The sequence below is a fragment of the Phocoena sinus genome, chromosome 4 (assembly GCF_008692025.1).
Source record: "Phocoena sinus isolate mPhoSin1 chromosome 4, mPhoSin1.pri, whole genome shotgun sequence".
Taxonomy (NCBI): Eukaryota; Metazoa; Chordata; class Mammalia; order Artiodactyla; family Phocoenidae; genus Phocoena; species Phocoena sinus.
Window position 1 is genome coordinate 133330036 of NC_045766.1, and position 19889 is coordinate 133349924.

The window sequence follows — 19889 nt, forward strand, 5'->3', positions numbered from 1 at the left end:
AAACTTACAAAACTTAATAGTCCTACTTATTAGTAAAAGCCAAAACAAGTCACAAAATCAAAAAATGGAGAAATGCGCTTCATTTTTTGATGTGAAGAGAATATAAAGTCACTGGGTGTATAAGGAAGAGGATTGTAGGCATTTTTGCAATACTCCATATATATACTTGTGAGCGTGTTTTGAAAACTGTTTAGCTATACCTAGTAAAGCTATCCCCATCAGTTCCACTCCTGATATATACCTGATATATAAATTAGTACTTACGTCCACCACATATGTGAAAAGGAATGTTCGGGGCTTTCCCTGGTGGTGAACTGGATGAGACTCCACGCTCCCAATGCAGGGGCCCCAGGTTCGATCCCTGGTCAGGGTACTAGATCCCATGTGCAGGCTGCAACTAAGAGTTCCATTGCCACAAGCAAGGAGACTGCATGCCGCAACTAAGGAGCCGGTGAGCTTCAACTAAGGAGCCCCCCTCCTGCAACTAAGACCCGGTGCAATCAAATCAAATAAATAAACAAAATATTTTTTTAAAAAAGGAATGTTCATAGCCCATTTATTCATAATAGCCAAAAAAGTGAAAAGAACTCAAATGTTCATCAAGAGGAGAATGGATAAATAAATTACAGAATATTCATACAATGGAATACCACAGAGGAAAAAAAAGAACATGGTGAATAAAAGAAGTGAGATACAAAAGAGTACATATTGTAGTGCATGATTAGATTTGTATGAGGTTTGAAATTAAGCAAAACTAATCTGTGATGATAGAATCAGAATAGCACTTTCCTTGGTGTGTATGAAGAGTGGAGGCTGGTTATCCACCAGGAAGGATCCCGAGGGAACCTGCTGGGGCGCTGGAAATGTTCTGTATCTTGATCTAGAGGATGCTCATGTGTGTGTATGTTTCTGTGTGTGTAATAGTCATCAAGAAATATACATAAGGTGTTTGCATTTAATTATACATCAATTTTAAAATAGTCTTTTAAAGGGTGGTAGTGATGCCAAATACATGTGATTAGCGTTGAGGGGAGGGAAAGTCACTGGGGCCCGGCAGGATCAGAGAAGTTGTCTTGGGCCGTGGGGAACTTGCACTTGAAGGAACCGAATAGGAGGAAGATCCAGGGATTGGCCGAGAAAGGGGCAAGGGCTCCCTCTTGACTCAGCTATTCTCACACTCTGCATCAGTCCACCTGCCAATTTTGCAAATCCCCTCGACTCCAACCTTCCAACCTCCTCAGTTTAAAATGAGAAAAGAAAAAATTATAGTGACTTGGACAGGTACGTGTTAAATTGCTTAAAAGTGTAAAAACATGTACGACCCCAATTAAGGTAGATCTGGTAGCATAATTGTTTGTTTCAACACATCCTTAAAAGTCAGAGATCCTCTTATTTACAAAGCAGAAATAGAGACACAGACATAGAGAACAAACGTATGGATACCAAAGGGGAAAGGTGGGGGTGGGATGAATTGGGAGATTAGGAGTGACATATATACACTATTGATACTATGTATAAAATAGATCACTGGACTTCCCTGGTGGCACAGTGGTTAAGAATCCGCCTGCCAATGCAGAGGACACGGGTTCAAGCCCTGGTCCGGGAAAATCCCACATGCCGTGGAGCAACTAAGCCTGTGCGCCACAACTACTGAGCCTGCGCTCTAGAGCCCGTGAGCCACGACTACTGAGCCCACGTGCTGCAACTACTGAAGCCCATGTGCCTAGAGCCCGTGCTCCACAACAAGAGAAGCCACCGCAATGAGAAGCCCGCGTGCCGCAACAAAGACCCAAGGCAGCCATAAATAAATAAACAAACAAATAAATAAATAAATAAATTTACAAAAAAAAAAGATCACTAATGAGAACCTACTGTATAGCACAGGGAACACTACTCAGTGCTCTGTGGTGGCCTAAATGAGAATGAAATCCAAAAAAGAGGGCATATATGTGCACGTAGAGCTGATTCACTTTGCTGTACAGTAGAAACCAGCATAATATTGTAAAGCAACTCTACTGCAATAAAAAAGTAATTTAAAAAAAGTCAGAGATCCTTTATCTTTTTATCAACAAGATCTCACTCAGCCTTGAGATTGAACTGCTCTTTGGTCACATTTCTTTGCTGCTAATAGCCTAGGTCACCTCATTTGACCTTCAGTTCCCAGCTGAGATGGAGTCCCTGTCTCTTCTCCCTCCCTGTATCCATGCCTGTGTCTTAAGAGCATGACGTTCTTTGTCAGTTGCTTTTTGTAAGTCACGTCCATGAAGACTGCCTAGTGCCAAGGGGTGCTCAACAGACTGGGAGTCGGGAGACTCAGGTTCTTATTTGGACTCAATCACTAATTGGCTGGGTAAGCCTGAACATGTCACTTAAGTTTCTGGAAAATACTATGTGTGTGTGTGTGTGTGTGTGTGTGTGCGCACACGTGCACCTGGGTGCACGCTGGTGGATGATGATGGTAACCTGAGGTTGGGAAACTTTTTACTAGAGGTTCTCCTTAAAGGACAGGCAGAGTGCTGGAGAACGTGGATAGTTAAGGCAAGAAATAGAAGGAGTTCATCTGTATCCAAGGTTGGTGTTGTACACAGAAGGAGATGGATGGATTATGAGAGAGGGGGGGTGAGAGTAGAGATGAAGAGGAGATGGACTCAATGGAGGATGAGAAATGAGAAAAGAAGCATGGTGGGGTGGGAGGAAAGGCCACATTCGCTGGCAGGTGACAACAACAGCTTATATTTACGGGCGCCTCCTACCGACAAGGCTGCTGTAAGTCCCATGCCTGGCTGTGCCCGTTCATGCTTCCCAGCCCCGCCCCCCCCCCCCCCGCCGCCGCCCCCTGCCCGGGAGACACATGCTGTAGTCATGCCCATTTCACGGATGAGGAAAGCCAGCTGCAGAGAGGTTAAGTCACTTGTCCAGGGCCACACTGCTGGGAAGAGCTAGAGCTAGGATGCAAAGTGGGCAGCCTGGCTCCAGAATCCATGCTTGTGTCCCCTACACTCTACTGTCCCTTTAACCAAGGACTCCCAGGAGGCACGTGTACAGCGGCAGCTGGACGTACGTGCACAGGGCTGTGCATGCCGTACGGAGTGTCTTTTCAAGTGGATCTTTCATCTCCTCACTTTGGAAACGCAGGAGCTCACTTCTCCCTTTCTAATCGACTGAACCACCGAGGTTCAGTTCAGGAGGAGGGGTCCCCGTGGAATGCTGCAGGCCCCCCAGGTGGGCCTGAAGTTATCCGGGTTCACTGTCTACACCATCAGTGCCCAGCTTTCCTCTGGCAGTGTAGACCTGAATCAAGAAGACTGGAAAGTTCATATATTGGAGGGAAAGTCCCCATCATTCTGTGCATTTTGATTTCGTAACTAATTCTAGGGATCCTCTCACATTTAGAGCTTCTCATTCCCAGTACTTGGAACGTTCCTCTTGATTGCATCTGTGCTCCTAGAAAAGTGAGTGTACAACTTGGAGTCAGGCCCTGACCAGCAGAATCCTCATCCCATGTGTCGTCAGCAGAGGGCTGGTGAACCCTATTCACCCTGGGGCCCTATTTCCCAAGAGCGCAGTCCACGTGGGATCTTGACACGAAAAACAGCCTGTCTGAACAGAGGCAACTGACTGATTGTTTCTTGGGGGCTCAGATGAAAGCTGGGAAGTGTGCTCAATTGGAGAGGAGTGTCCTTTTGGTTTAATTCACTGCTGATGTGGACACGACAGGTTGCAAGTTCAGGGTTGACATCACTCAGGCCCTCGGATAAGGAATGTAAGCCAGTGATTTGCTGGTTGCTTAATAGCACCAAGCACTGCCTTAATGCAAGTCAAGGGCACTGACAGGCTTTTGATTTGCTGATTAACTTTTTAGGTACTTAAGGTAGAAAGTGACTGTCCTTTCCAATCGTAGACCACATCTTGCCTTTCAAGGGGCCCTGGGGGATCTGTTTTCCTGTTCTGACGCTGAGGGCCAACCTGAAACTGCACTGGGACTGCAGGCTCCAGCCTTGTAGCTCTGTTTGTTTTGGAGTTCCGTCAAGCAGGGCAGGATGAACGCTCTACTTGAACACTGAAGATGTCAGGCCCACCCCTCTGACCTTCCTCTGAGCCCAACGGCTCTGATAAGTGGGCAGGCCTTGAGCCTGGAGACCCACAGACACACTTGGATGATTTTACAGAAATCAGCCGGGCAACCTCCTGGTAGAGCTCTGAGCAGCTCCGGAGGGGCCACCTGCCAGCGCCGCAGGCATGGCCAACCGGACCAATGCCTCTACCGCATACGACAGCTACGAATACTACCTGGACTACTTGGACCTCATTCCTGTGGATGAGAAGAAGCTGAAGGCCAGCAAACGTGAGTCCCGAACTGGGAAAGCTGGCTGGGCAGAGGCTGGGGGTGAGTCCCAAACTGGGAAAGCTGGCCGGGCAGAGGCTGGGGGTGAGTCCCGAACTGGGAAAACTGGCCGGGCAGAGGCTGGGGGTTGGCCCACATGACTTTTCTCCATTCACTCAAGAACTACAGCAGATGCCACCGGGAAGCCAGAACATGACTTGAGCTCGTGGATATAAGGGAATGGCGGGGGGTGAGGGGGGGTACCTGTTATCTTCTGTAATAAGTTTGGAACTAACCTCCTGAGAAACTAAGACACTTTGGGAGCAGAAGCTACTGGTAAGATAGATTTCTTGATAGAGTTAGATTTGCCTGGGGTTCCAATAAGCTAGATGAGTTTCTTCAAATTGCAGATTTCACGTTTTCTGTTGTCTCTATACAGATGTGGGAGAGAGTTACTGTGTCCGCTCCTAAGATGTGTGACTTACTAATTCTTATTAAAATACCCGCCAGCGCTTCATCTTCACAGTCTCAGGAAGGACAACCAGACAAGTAAACATCCTTTTCCTCCTTGCCCCTGCCCAGCCTTTATCTCTTGCATAACTTGGTACTTTGTCAGCGATCTCTGCTGATTATTCCAGCTAGTCAGTCAAGATAAAGAGTTGACTGAGTGAATGAACATGAAAAACAAAACAAAACAAAAACAAAGTCTCAGTTTCAGGAGCCCGTCCTCTCTGCTTATTCTGAAGTCCCTTGGGTTCCTTGGGATTTCACTACCATCACACACTATGTCCTTCAAAAAGTGAACGCAGTCCTTCGGAGGAACGGATGCTTCTCCTATGAAAAGAAAGATAGTCTGTTACACACCAGCTCAAAACTGAAATTCACTCGGATGGTATCATTTAATAAAAGGAGGCAGATCCCTGGCAGGGCCCTTGGGGGAAGTCCTATAGAACGTCTGGTTAGGAAGTGTTCCTGTTTCATTTACAACTTGCAAAAGCTGAGGACTTCTGTTTCATGTTTGCTGAGGACTTCCTGTATCCCTGGCACTGTAGCAAAACCTTTGGGGGGAAAATGATTTGGCGTGTGTTTTCTGATACAAGGTCTACAGTCATGACATTAAAGTGCAGATTTTTTTTCACCTACGACTCACAATAAGGAAGACATATAGTAATAGGGAGAAAGTGGCAGATTTGAAATAAAAGCCCACATAAGTATATTATCAAAAGTTCAGAACTTCGGGATACATATTGATCTGGACAACATGTAGATCTGCATTCAGGAAAGACTTTTAAAAATTAACACGAATTAAATAAAATTCTGGCTCAGCTTCAGACACTCCTGTCTTTTCGTGTGCCAGACACCCCTCTCAGCCACCACCTGGGCTCCAAAGAGTTTCCCAGCTGCTTTGGGTGGGAGGACCATTTGCAGCTCTAGAATCTTAGAACCCCATGATCTCAGTCCTCTGCCCTTCCCCCCTTACCCACAAACAACTTCCATTTCTGACGAAAACGGCTGGTGTTCTCTAAATTGTGTATGAGGTTTGAGATGTTCTTTCTTGCATACTTGAACTAGAGTTGGAAGTTTACAACCTGGGGAGCTAGAAATGAGATCAAATAAGAAATTCCTCCTCAAACTCCCCAACCCAGTAAAGATTATCTCAGTGAGGAATCTCACCAGAGAGACAAGTCACCGCTTTGCCACCCCCCAGACAAGCTAGATGTTGGGGGCTTTTGACTCCTACAGGGGGAAGCCAGTTGCTGGGTCATCTCTCCCATGAAGAGTAAACATCAATTGGTATTTTCATAGCAAGGATTCAAGTTATGCATCTTAGGGGACTGACAAAATAACTCTCCCATATCTGCATACAGACAATAGAAAACATGATATCTACAATTTGAAGAAACTCACCCAGCTTATTGGAACCCCAAACAAATAAATTAAACTCTATCAAGAAATCCATCTTACGGAAATTCCCTGGCGGTCCAGTGGTTAGGACTCGGTGCTTTCACTGCCGAGGGCGCCAGGTTCGATCCCTGGTCGGGGAACTAAGATCCCACAAGCCATGTGGTGGTGTGGTCAAAAATTAATTAACTAATTAAAAAAATAAAATAAGAAAAATGTTAAATCTCATTTATTTTTTAAAAAATCCATCTTAAAAGAATATTCTGTCTCAAAAGTGTCCTAGTGTCTTAGAAAGTTAACTCCAGATTTATTACAATGGATATCAGATACCATTTTATACCCAACCCCTAGATATCAGGAATCTTTGACACCCACAGGGAGAGGTGCTCCTTCTGGGATCCTTTATTCCTGTTTGCAGGTGGATTCCCAACCACTGCGCCACCAGGGAAGCCCTGACCACATTTTTTAAATATCTTTTTTAAAGTTTGATATGCTCCTTAGTAAATTACTTCACTCTACCAGTCAGAAAAAAATCAGTGTTAACGTTTTTGTGCCTAGCCAATTAGGGTTGTTCTGTGTCTGTATCCTCATGTGCACACAGGCACATATACATGTGCATGCATGGACATACACACACACCTATACACCCACATACAACTGCACTCCTACTTTGTGTGCTGTTTTGTAATAACTCCTGCCTGGAGCTGCTGAGGGGAAACTGAGAACTCCCTTGGGTGCCCTCTCTCCTCCCTGGGCCTGTCTGTAACTGTATGAGGCTGGGTCCAGTGGGTGGGAAAGTGGACATCCTGTCCTATGGATGCTCAGCAGAGCCCGGGTGGGGAGGACAGGCTGCTGAGCTTGCAGGAAGTTGTGTTATCAGCTGGTGACAATGACTCCATTTTCTGGTCCCTTTGGAAAACATCAACCCACAAGCTTATCTCCTTCTGCCCCCTGGTTTCAGTCTCTCTCCATCTTCACTTCCATCTCCTCAATCTCTTCTTTCTCTTGCTGCCCTATACTGAGGGCAACCAACCTTCTAGGTTTGCCCAGGACTGTCCCATGGATGCATATTGAGAAACCCAGGCACATCGGATGGTCACCTTAATTCTCCTCTCCTTCCTCAAGCCCCACAAACATAGGAACAGGGCTGCCACTAACCCCCATGGTAGAGAAAAATTAGAAAAAAGCCTCCTCCTTTGGGCACACAGCTAATCACAACCCACTCAGGTGGGGTCCCTTGAGCAGTGTGCAGCCTGTGTAACTGTTCATGGCGTCCCTGCATAGGAGGGACTCCAGGCTCAACCACGTGCCCTCTGCTCATTTCCCTGCCCCTGCCCTCCCCAATAGGTCTAAGCCCCCTTTTCCTCCTGGTAGTCCCTCTGAAATTAGGAACTGTCAATTTTGTTTTCAGTCTTTTCAAAGACATCCACTTCCGCACCAGAAACACTCCATACCTTTTCCCACCTTCTGGCCATTGCTCATGATTAATTCAACAATCAAAATTCTGTACAATCCATTACGCGTCAGACGGTTGCACTGGGAGCTGGAGGTATAAAAGCAAATGGACTAAATCCATGTCCTCGATTTTTTTTTTAACAACTTTTTTTTTTTTTTTTTTTCCGGTACACAGGCCTCTCACTGTTGTGGCCTCTCCCGTCGCGGAGCATAGGCTCCAGACGCACAGGCTCAGCGGCCATGGCTCACGGGCCCAGCCGCTCCTTGGCATGTGGGATCTTCCCGGACCGGGGCACAAACCCGTGTCCCCTTTGCCGGCAGGCGGACTCTCAACCACTGCGCCACCAGGGAAGCCCAACAACTATTTTATTTCATTACCATATTGATCTATTTTGTGATGTTGTATTTCCAAGTAGGTTACAGACCTCATGACACTCCTCCAGCAAATTTAGGAAACTATTAAAAGTTAGTACATCACAGTACATCTAAACTCTTCAACAATTATTTCTTAGTATCATCTAATCTCCGGTCTATATTCAGATTTTCCCAGTTCCCCCCAAATGTGCATGAGAGCTATTTTGTCTACTCCATGCTGATAAGCTGCGTCTGGTCCCTGGAGTCTCTCTTAGTCTAGACCAGACCCTTTTTGTAGATGACACTGGCTCGAGGAAGAGATCAAGCAGGTCACTCTGTTTATCCTCAACTGTCCCGTCAAGTTGGAGATACTGATCAGTAATAAACGTTTATTCAGTTAATGGTGTTAGGCTGGAGATTTGCGAAAGTTGCCCACAGAGCACAGAGAAGGACACCCCTGGGGAGAAGTAAGAGGTGAAGGAAGGCTTCCCAGGGAAGATGTGGCAAAGCTGAGTCCAAAAAATCGATTAGAATTTGCCTGCTACTCAGGGGGCTGGCGCAGGGTAGAGAACAGTTACACTCCTGTAGGTAAAAGATGTGTTTCCGGGGACGGTGTTTTGGGAAGGGTGACAAAGGATGAGCTCCAGATCCCCAGGGGCCAGGTTCTTGCAGGCCAGCCTTGGAGGATCCCTGTAAACTGCAGGGAGTCATTTAAAATTGTAAGCAGGGAAGAGACAAGGGCCGATTTGCTTGCTAAGGAAATGGCTCTGGTGAACATACAAATGTGAGGGTCAGTAGGGGAGTGGTGACACGTGGGCAGGACACAGCCATGTGCTGGGGCTGGAAGCATAAAGTTGAAAATATCCCTACCCTTAGGAGTTCACAGTATAGGAGGGAGCGGCCGCATAAGTGAACGAATGAGCGTGCTCCGGTGTTACAGCCATGGGAATAGAAGTATGTGAGGCTCAGAGAGGCCAAGTGACTTACTTAATGTCACGCAGCTGACTAGTCACAGAGCCAGGGCCTAAATTCCAGCTCTGATGCCTCAGGACCTTTCCCAGGACACTTTTCATGATCAGGGGGCAGATTCTCACCAGGATGTCAGATCCAGCAGAGCAGGAACCTTTGTCTACCTCTCTCTCTCTCAGTGGGGGAGGTGCCACAACTCCTCCATCTTCCTCTCTTCCCCCTCAACACCCCCACCCACCCACCAGGCCTCCAGAGGGCTCTCCATGGTTTGTCCAGCAGCTCCAGACAAACTCAGGCCTGGCTGAATGACCCAACCCCTCTGCCATCCAGTGGCCAAACCACATCTCCTCCAGGGAGGTCTGAACCCCTTCCAAGTTTGTCCTTCCTGGATGTTATAGGCTGAATTGTGTCCCCCGGCCCCCCACCAAATTCTTATGTTGAGATTCTAACTCCCAGTACCCCAGAAGGTGACTGTATTTGGAGATAAGACCTTTACAGAGGTGATTAAGTTAAAATGAGGTCATTAGGCTGGGCCGTAATCCAGAGCGACTGGTGCCCTTGTAAGAAGAGATTAGAACACAGACATACACAGGGGGATGACCATGAGAGGACCCAGTGAAAGACAGGCCAAGGAGAGAGGCCCCAGAAGAAACTGACCCTGCTGACACTTTGGTCTTGGACCTCCAACCTCTGGAACTGTGAGAAAATTAATTTCTGTAGTTTAAGTTACCCCAGACATGGTACTTTGTTACAGCAGCCTGTATTAGTCCTTTCAGTCTGCTATAACAAAATACTATAGACTGGGTGGATTATAAACAAAAGAAATTTATTTCCCACAGATCTGCAGGCTGGGAAGTATGCAACAGACACATAGGGAATGCCCTGGGTTGTCCCCATGGACTCGAGGGCAGGGCACCCTCTCCTACAAGATGAGGGTCTTGGGGGACTCCTAATACTATCTACTGTCTCTAAAGAAAATTCCTTAGAGCTAAGCATCACCAAGTCAGATTTTAAGTAGTCAAGCCCTGTCTTAGTCTCCTTGGGCTGCTATAACAAAATATCACAGGCTGGGTGGCTTAAATAACAGATATTTATTTCTCACAGTTCTGGAGGCTGGAAGTCTAAGATCAGTGTGGCAGTAGATTCTCTGTCTGGTGAGCACTTGCTTCCTGGCTTGTAGATGGCCACCTTCTCTTCGTCTGCTCACAAGGCCTTTCCTTGGCGCAAATGGTGAAGGAGTGTATGTGTGTCTCTTTCTCTTCTTATGAGGTCACTAATCCTAATGAGGGCTCCACCCTCATGACCTCATCTAACCCTAATTACCTCTCAAAGTCCCCACATCCAAAAATCCTCACACTGGGGATTAGGGCTTCCACATATGAATGGTGGGTAGGAGACACAAACATTCAGTCTATCGTGGCACCTTTGTCTTGGCCATCAGCTGAAGCAGACAGAGAGAATTCACTATGCACATCCTGTCTCCTAGATATATTTCAAATCAGATCTGGCTGTGTATGCTACTTTGTACCCTGCTCTTACTGACCTCACAGTATTTTCTTTTCCCATGTTGTTAAATATTCTTTCACAAAAATTTTGCAAATAGCTGCATGGTGTTCTAGGAATATGTATCTTTGAACATATAGAATGTTTCCAGAATTTTGCTCTTATAAGCAGTGGCCTTGGGGAGAGAAGAACTTCTTCCACTGTTGTGTGTTAAGTAAAGATGTCTCACCTATTTCTGTCCTTAGTATTTGAAATCAAAAAAGTTCACTAAAAAAGAAAAAGCCTAAAAAATGCAAAAGCAGCAATCTCCCTCATCCAATCTCTGTGCTCCCGTTATCACTGTGTCACTTTTGTTTTCTGTGATGGTCAGCAAAAGGCAGCATTGGGCAGTCTCAGGGATGCTCTGTTACTTGACTTCGAAGGTACGGTAAGGTAAGCGTGAGTCCAGGTGAGGGTGGACAGAGGTCAACCACGGCGAGCAGGTGACCTCCTTTACTGACAAATGTGACTTTCTCTCCCTGCCAGTTCCTCTGGGCTGGATCGCCAACCCAGTCAAACAAATCAGAAAGCATCATATCCCAGGTCTCTGCAGGGGCGCGCATCAAAGACAGAAAGATGCTGGGAATGCTTTGGGCAAAGAGGCAAAGCTCTCGCTCAGATCGTCTCACTGGAAGGTCACCTAGGGCAGCTGGTAGACACGGTGAAGTCCAGGCTGGGTTCAACTCCTATGTCGAGTAGAGAAGACAAAAATAGAAGAAAAAATCCCCGAGCTCATGTGTTAACCTAACAAGCAGGGAGGATTTTAAGATTTTTGTGTTCATGCCCAGACAGTGCAATCTATTCCATCATGGTTGGGCAGATAATTGGAAATGTCTAGGGATTTAGATATATTTTTATGAGCATTCAGTGCTGACTTGAAGGCTGTGGGTTGCCCTTTCCCAGGACGGCTTAAAATCTGGTGTGATTCTGTTACAGGGACGTCACAAGGATTGTTACCCTTGTGATTTTTCAGACGTGGCTTCTGTTTCACGGAAAGTTTAAGAATCTTCCCAACACTGTCAGAAAGGTGGAAAATACAAATCTGTTTCCTGAGAGCCTTCCTGAACAGACTGATTACACGTTTGATCTTCTATTTGTTCCCTTTTCAGCGGCTAAGCTTAGGAGAAAAAAACAGTCCCATATTCCAGTCTTATAGCAACCATACAGATTATTTTAATACCATGAGTCTCCAGATGCCACTCAAGTACTCCCTTGCAGGGAGTAGTGAGATGAGTTGATTTTCCTTGGGTAGTGTCTGGCTTTACAGCTGTATTACTTACCTCTCAGGTCAATATGTCTTCTTCCTTTAATTAGAGGTTAGGAAGAATTCGTCATGGCCCATATTGACTTCTGCTGATGCACTGCTTCTGGCGGCTTCAATAATAAGGCAGTCTGGTAAGCTGGGATGAAGTGAGAGAGTGGCATGGACATATAGACACCACCAAATGTAAAATAGGTAGCTAGTGGGAAGCAGCCTCATAGCAGAGGGAGATCAGCTCAGTGCTTTGTGACCACCTAGAGGGGTGGGATAGGGAGGGTGGGAGAGAGATGCAAGAGGGAGGACATATGGGGATATACGTATATGTATAGCTGATTCACTTTGTTATACAGAAGAAACTAACACACCATTGTAAAGCAATTATACTCCAATAAAGATGTTAAAAAATAAATAATAATAAGGCAGTCTATTCATCTGCTTCTCTGACAGCTAGGAGAGGAAAAACACGCGACTAACCAATCTCTTCTGAACACAATGCATAGACTTCAGGGTAAAGATTGGACAAAGGACCTCTATATAACTCTTCTCTTTTGGTCAGAGGGATCAAGTCCAGGTTACAACTTTAATTATGATGTTTAAGTCTTCAGCAAATGGTCAGTCCCATGGACATGACGTAAGCAGTGAAAGTGATTTTTAAACAAAGATATGAATATGTTTACCTTGGAACAAATTTCCCATCTAGCTAGCCCCATGTAGAGCTGCCAAACTTGAATGAGTCTGTCATTGCACAAAAACTGCTTGGAACTCTTACTTTGGAAATGACTTTGGTGGCCATGACACATTCTATGAAATGTCCACAGAGATAAATTATGTATTTCTTTGGAGAGTGGATTTGCTTCTGGGAAATAGTTAAGAATCACCCAGAAACCAATCAGGTGGATGGACTTAAGCTGATTGATACCAGCTGGGTGTCGAAAATAAAATATCTCATAAAGTAGCAAAATTGGTGTGTGTGTGTGTGTGTGTCCTTCAAGGTAATTGCAAAAGAAGAATTTATAAATGTTTGATCATCGCATGTATTTTAGGAAAATTTAGATGACTGTGGAAGAGAGCAGATAATTATTTTGAAGGTCCGCATTCATTTGGATTTGTCAGTTTTGATATGTTCATTTAAAAAGTCAATTTTTTTACAGATTCAATAGAGAAAATTGGTTAAATTAACAGAGTTCCAGATAAAACAGATGTTGATTTCTCTTTCATGTACAAGTTTGAAGGATGGGATGGTAGGTCAGCTCCATGAAATCTTCAAGAAGTGGCTTTGTTCCAGCTCATATCTCTGCCATCCCTGCCATCCAAGCCTGGCTCTAGCCATCACATCCATGCTCTGGGCAACAAAATGGAGTAAGGGCATAAGAAGGGACATGGGTTTTAGAAATCCAGCCATCTCTGCAGAAGGACTCCTAGAAGCTGTCCTGTAACTGCTCCACTCACATCTCATTGGCCAGAACCTTGTCTCATGACCCTACTAACTGAAAGGGAAGCTGGGAAATGTAGTCTTCACGCCAGGAAGCCGTGTGACCTGCTAAAGGAGGGGTTCTATTACTATGGAAGCATGTGAAAGCAAACATTAGGATTGACAGCCAGCAGTCTATGCTACAATTACCTTCACTCATAGCTTACATTTTAGTGAGCTTGAAGGATACCGTGATATTACTTGCCACAAAGCCCTCGTAATTGAAATAATATTAGTTCTACTTATACATTGGTTCACGACCATTAAACAAGGAATTTTGCCGTGTACGTTGCATATACATATTATTTTATTTAATTTGCCTAACAGCCAAAAAACACATACAATTATCCCCATTTAACAGATAAGGAGTTTATCTGTTAATAAATTTAGAGATGTAAAAAAGATTGCCTGAGATCAAACAGCTAGGAAATGACCAAGTCAGAATTTGTTAGCCTCCAGAGCCTAGGTCTTTAACCCCGTTATTATTCCCCAAGAAGGGAAAAACCTTGGGGTTAATTTTATTCTAGGGCCTTGGAGAAGAGGGAAGGGAAGGGGGGTTTTCCGTGGCTGGACCAGTTTCATTGTCAAGCCAGCCTGGTGCTCCTTGTTGTAAAGACAAGCCCAGGGATGTTTAAACATTTCCAACACTGGGGAATGACAGCTCTCACCCTTGGTACAAAACGTTCTCTCAAGCACTTAGGCTGAACCTTCAGGAAGAAGAGGAAAAAACCCTATTTTCTTGGTTGCCTTTTTCAAAAGAACAGGATGAAATAGAATATAGTACAGGAAACAGCTAGTGGCTACTGTTCGCCTTTTTGGTCTGGAGAAATGAAAATTTCACTTCTCTGAAGACGCTGTGTTCTGGGAGCGGTAACATCTCATTTCCTGCTCAGCATCTGGAGATAATGACCAAGGGCTGGGACAGACAGCGTGAGCCTGGGGGAGGGGAGGGGGCGTCTCAACTGCTCAGCTTTGGGGGCTGTTTTCTTAGAGGCTCTGACGGAACTTACGTAGGTGCCAAAGACCTCAAATCCTGCATTATTTTTATGAAAGTAAAAGAGCGTTAGTGTCTGCAGAAATCTGAAACTTCCTTATACAATAAAAATCCCAAACCATATTTTCTGAAAACATACATACTCTTATACGTTGAGGGTTATACAATAAATTGGGACTCTTTGGGACAGAGCTGGACCGAAGCAGGTATTGTGGAATAATACACAGTGAGCAGGCAAGGAACACTGAGAAAGTCAGAGGCTTCTTTTGATTGACGTATACACACTACTGTATATGAAATAGATAACTAATGAGAACCTACCGTACAGCACAGGAAACTCTACTCAATACTCTGTAATGGCCTATATGGGAAAAGAATCTAAAAAAAAGAGTGGATATATGTATACGTATAACTGATTCGCTTTGTTGTATACCTGAAACTAACACAACATTGTAAATCAACTATACTCCAATAAAAATTTTTTTTAAAAAGTCCTTAAGCTTAAGACAGATGGCAACAACCTCATTTCCTATTTCCCAGGAGCCCATACGTCCCCTGCAACAGTTTGTTGCTCTAGGGCACCCCCATCGGTTTCTCAGGTCAGGGACAGAAAGCCGAGAAGATGTGAGAGTCAGCCTGTGGGGCTTTGCTGTCCTTGCCTCTCTTCAGCGTGGTTGCCAAGTTGCTGATGCATTACTAGGTGGTAGAGGTCCATGATTCCTTTCGCGAATACTGCATCTGCTCCTTATTACCTGTTTTTGACACTTTTAGGACCTAAAATCAACTCTTCCAAGGTCTCAGTTTCTCCCTCTACCTGTCTTGGATCATGGAGGGCAGTGGTAACGATCTTTACTAAATTACTATTATTTACCCCACAAATGACTCATAGATCTCTAATCCTCCATTCATTCTCTCAGTTATTTGTTCACCCATTTATAAACATCTTTTCATTTGAATCCATCACAAAAAACATCTTTTGTTTGAACAGAACCCAACAGAAAGCAGGGCAGGGCTAGCACAGGCAGTGCCGGCAGGAATGCCGAGGATGCTGGGGGAGAGATGCAGCATCCTGAAGGGGGTCAGCGATTTCTGGTGGGCTAGGTTGGCCCCCTCTGAATCCTTAACAGCCCCAAGCAAAGCCTGGCTCCTGTACGTGCTTAATACATGCCTGTTGATTACTATCCTTCAGTGGCTTCCTTCGGTCACACATGTAGGTGCCTAGCATATCCTGGTCTGGGGCATCTTGTCCTGGGGGCATGAGTGTGTCTGGGAGAAGATACTTGCAGACACTAATTATGAGCCTGGTCCTCTGTGCCCAGAGCCAAAGACAACCCCCAAGGGAAACTATACCCCTGCAGTTCCCTAGCAACTTGCCGAAAGTTCCAGACCCGGAGTCTCAGAGAAAGGAACCTCCTGACCTGCCAGGATCTACCCAGGGCCCAGAAGAGACTAAGCACCTTTCCCGTTTTCCCTGCGTCCTTTCACCTCCGGCCACAGATACAGCCAGAGTAATGGCTGCAATAGTGCTTTTTCCTCCTGCCACTGCCCCGCAGCTGGGCCTGTCCCTCGGAAAGAAAGGGACCGGCTCTTCCCACCTCTAGCAGGCTGGCCGTGGCAGGCCTCGGGTGACAACTCCACAGCGGGAAGGGCCTGACCCTTCCTGCGGCAGGCTGGCACAGTTGCCTAGCGCACATCTTTTTTCCTAAGTCTCTGATCTTGGGGTCTTTGAAGCTGTCCCTAACCAGGTCGGTAGGGGCTGCAGCCCTCACAGGGGAGGGGAGGCCGTCTTGCCACGAGAAGCTGCTCACAGCTCTTTCTTCTCCCTCCCGAGAGGAAGGGAAGAGGGGAAATCCATTCTCTGATCATCAGTAGCAGCTGAGAAAGCAAACCCATGAGGTGCCACCCAACTTCATTTACTGTTTTTTCCCCTCAATAAGCCCCCTAAACTCACCCAGAGGCCCGTGGCCCTGGGAAAAACGCCAGGTCCCTGCTGCTGCCCGTTTCCTTCCCAAGGTTATCATTAATGGAAAAATCTGCCCCCATACCTCCACCCCCCATCACAGCCGAGAAGACTTAGCCCCAGAGCCCCATCCCCACAGCACATGGGGGCCCTCGCTTCCCGGCCGTGGGCCCTGTGACATCACACTGACGTGGAGACGCGTGTCCGCCTCCCACAGATTCGATCGTCATCGCCTTCTGGGTGAGCCTGGCAGCTTTCGTGGTCTTCCTGTTCTTGCTGCTGCTGTCCATGTCCTGGCCAGCCTCCCCGCAGACGAGGAAAGTAAGGACAGGCGGAGGTATGTGGTAAGTGGCCACGTGAGGGGCTAAATAGGGGGTACCCATATGTCCCAGGTGGAATATTATTTGGCCATAAAAAGGAATAAAGCCCTGATTCATGCCACAACGTGGATGACCCCTGGAAACACTGGGCTACGTGAAAGAGGTGAGGCACCGAAGACCACACGTGTTGTGATTCCCTGGATGTGAAATGTCTAGAAGAGGCAAAGCCACAGACAGGAAGCAGATTAGCGGTTGCCCAGGGCTGGGAGAAGGCAGAGTGAGTGGGGCTGACTGTTAAGGGGCACAGGGTTTCTTTGGGGCACGAGGTAACTATTCCAACATAGATTGTGGTGATGGTCGCACAACTCAGGGAACGTACTAAAGACCATTGAATTATAAACTTCAAACGGGTGAACTTTGTGGTGTGTAGACCATAACTCAGTTAAGCTGTTGCAGACCATGAAGCGGAAGTTAAATTGGAGGTACGATCTATGCGTTCCAAGTAGTAACTAGAGCCGAGCTCGTTGTATGGTAATTCTCCTGTGCTACGCAATTGGCCTCCCGAATCCAACTTTCCCTTCCAGCTGAATCCGCCCGACACAGCCACCGCTGTCCTAAGGTCAATGCTTACAAGGGGCCCTATACCACCTCTCTCCCTGCCATAGCTCATGGGACCAGGGGTGGGCAACCAACCCGGAGAGGGCTGGTCCAGGGCTGGCCACTGCACCTAGAAACATATGGCCTGGCAGGGGAGCTGGGGCCACGAGGCACTGAGGGGGCCAGAGGAAGATGGTGGCTGGGCACCATTATGGACCAAGAACTCCTGGGATGTGGGAACCGTGGGTCAGCACAGGCAGCTGGGAGCAGGGAGAGGTGGGCAGGGCTGTTCTGAGAGGAAGAGAAGAGGAGCCTCCAAGTCCCTGAAAGAACCAGAGGGCAGCCCCCCTGCCTGAGGGGGTCCCCCTGCCAGTTCCCCGAGGGCCTGTGGATCTGCGGATTCACAGACCTGCCTGGAGGGGCCTCTGTCTCTCCTACCCCCTCGTCCACCCGCCCTGTCCATAGTGTCTCATGCACCGGGTCTACACACACCAGGTCATTCTGGTTCCCTTGGTCACATGTGGGAGGCGGGGACCAGCTTTCGAGCAATGAAGAAATCCATTCTTGCAGTTTTCAGAACTCACGTTGACGCTAAGCAGATTTTTACCCCCAAGAGATCCCCGAGGGACAAATTACTGAAATGGACTTTCTTTTCTACTCTCCTGCGGTGGAGACTTGGAGCAAGCCCTGTGCTAGGGACAGTTCGCGAGGATACTCAGCTACCTCCCAGCGCAAGGTTCCCCAGCCTGGTGGGCACACAGGGGTTTTGCGCATCTTCTGGGCTACAGTTTTACCACAGGGCAAAATAATGACGCTTTGTCCTGACTGGCCGCAGGGCTTACTACAGAAAATGCTCTCCAGGAACTTTGTGACAAGGAATGCTCAGGGCGGCCAAATAGATCCTTAGTTAGATTTAGGAAAGAGAATGCTGAGCTGCTTCCCAAAGAGTCGTTCTTTCCATGATGGGAGAAAAAAAAAAAAAAAAAAAAAAAGATTGTGCTAGCAGCATCTGAGTCATCTGGAAGGAGGGCTTAGCTCCCTCGTGCTCCCTTCCTGGCCTTCTTCATTCACGTTCCAATTATGACCACATTTGAACTAGTTCTCTAGCTTAGACAGCTATCGGTACATGGCCTCATCTCATCCCGATACCCACAAGGCAGTTATCGTCCCACTTCACTGATGAAACTCAAGGCAGGCGGGATGTGTCCTGTGCCCCCAGCACCTCGAGCGCAGGAGGGTCCATCCAGGGAGGATGGATTTCTGGCTCAGATACAAGTTGGCATGAGGTACGGACACGAGGTGAGCTACACTCAAACACGTGGATGGACGGAAGGTCAACCTCCCCCCTCCCATCCCCCCACCCCTGCCTCCACCAGCTGTGAATCTGTGACATGAGGTCAGAGGGAAAGCCCCAAGGTCAGGGTCACCATCGAGCACTTCCTCTTCTCTTCCATTTCTCCACTGTGGTAGCCTTGGTGAGCCAGGCTGAGCCCGCCCCCCAGCCCTGGGCCTGCTTCCCTGGCAGAGGGGCTCTCGCCCTGTGACTCTCCCCTGCAGGCTTTGGCCAGGCAGGAGGGTGCAGCAGGGAGTCCCCTCCCCAACCCGGGGAAGGACAGCTCTCTGGGCAGCTTGGACGCTTCCTTCCCTCTGCTCTGTCCGCAGGAACAGTGCCCAGCACCACCCAACGTGCCCCTGGAGTCTCGGCCTCAACCTCCCCTTCTGTGTCTGGAAGCAACCCCAGCATCACGGGGCCCCCCAGGGGACCCCGCTGCCTCTACCGAGCTCGGTCGAGGAACCAGGTGGCAGAGCGTCGGGCCCCGTCCAGCAGCTGCAGCAGGAGAGTCCCTCCACCTCGGCCCCCTTCCATCCCCCAGAGCCACCCTGCTCTCCTCTGGGAACTGGCCCTCGATGGGGACCCGCACGGTACCAGCTGACGTCAGGAACTTCAAGCCCAGTGAGCCTCCCCTGCAGACAGAACCTCTCGACAGTAGAACCAACAACCCAAACCAGGGCCATTGCTGAGTGAGCCGGGGAACTCAAACCAACCTGGACACACACGTGCCCTCTGAAAGCCTGGTTACAGGTAGCACGATGTGCGACCAGGTCAGGAATGACTGTACAAGGGGGCGCATGTGTGCATTTACCCAAGGCTGGCAACAGCCCATCTGGCCGAGGGAGGAGGCCCCAAATAGTGCTCATTTCCTTTAGTGCACTTAGCCTGCCTACTTACTGCTCACGCTGCTTTAGGAAGGATAGAAAAGTAAAATATGTATGAATTAAGATTAAAAAATATTCACTGATCTCTACTATGTCACTTCATAGTTTCCGCTATTACTTCTGCAATGTTTTTTTTATCAACTCTGAGTTCGCTTGGCTGATCTGCACCTTCTTTAGGATGCCCAGGGAGTGCCTGCCAGGTACCCCCCCCCCATCCCCCACTGACACCCACTGTCACTAAGATGGGGCAGTGTGTGCCCGGCCAGACTCGCTGACTGTGGTCAGGGGACCTGAGCCACACCTCTGACCTCCCCAAGGCCTTTCACAGACAGAGCCCAGGGAGGCGTCTCCCCGGACAGGGCAGTCGGGTGCAGCAGGCAAGGCTTACGCCCAAGTGGCAGGAGGATGCCGTGCTGTGTGACTTCGTGTGACGTCTGATCTGAGACCCCCGATGGACCTAGTTCTCTAGTGCCTGACAGCCTGCCCCTGGCAGGTGCCAGCACCACACCACAAAGCCCGTAAA

At 47.7% G+C, this 19889-nt stretch overlaps 1 protein-coding gene across 1 annotated transcript; it reads left to right on the forward strand.

The window, feature by feature from the left end:
- Positions 1-4015: 4015 nt before the first annotated feature.
- On the forward strand, positions 4016-19458 carry MRAP (melanocortin 2 receptor accessory protein). Its single transcript, XM_032631030.1, is given in 5 exon segments — positions 4016-4345; positions 16450-16576; positions 18812-18911; positions 18913-19011; positions 19013-19458. Coding segments are annotated over 5 exon segments (591 nt in total). The 5' UTR covers positions 4016-4239; the 3' UTR covers positions 19172-19458.
- The last annotated feature ends 431 nt before the right edge of the window (positions 19459-19889 follow it).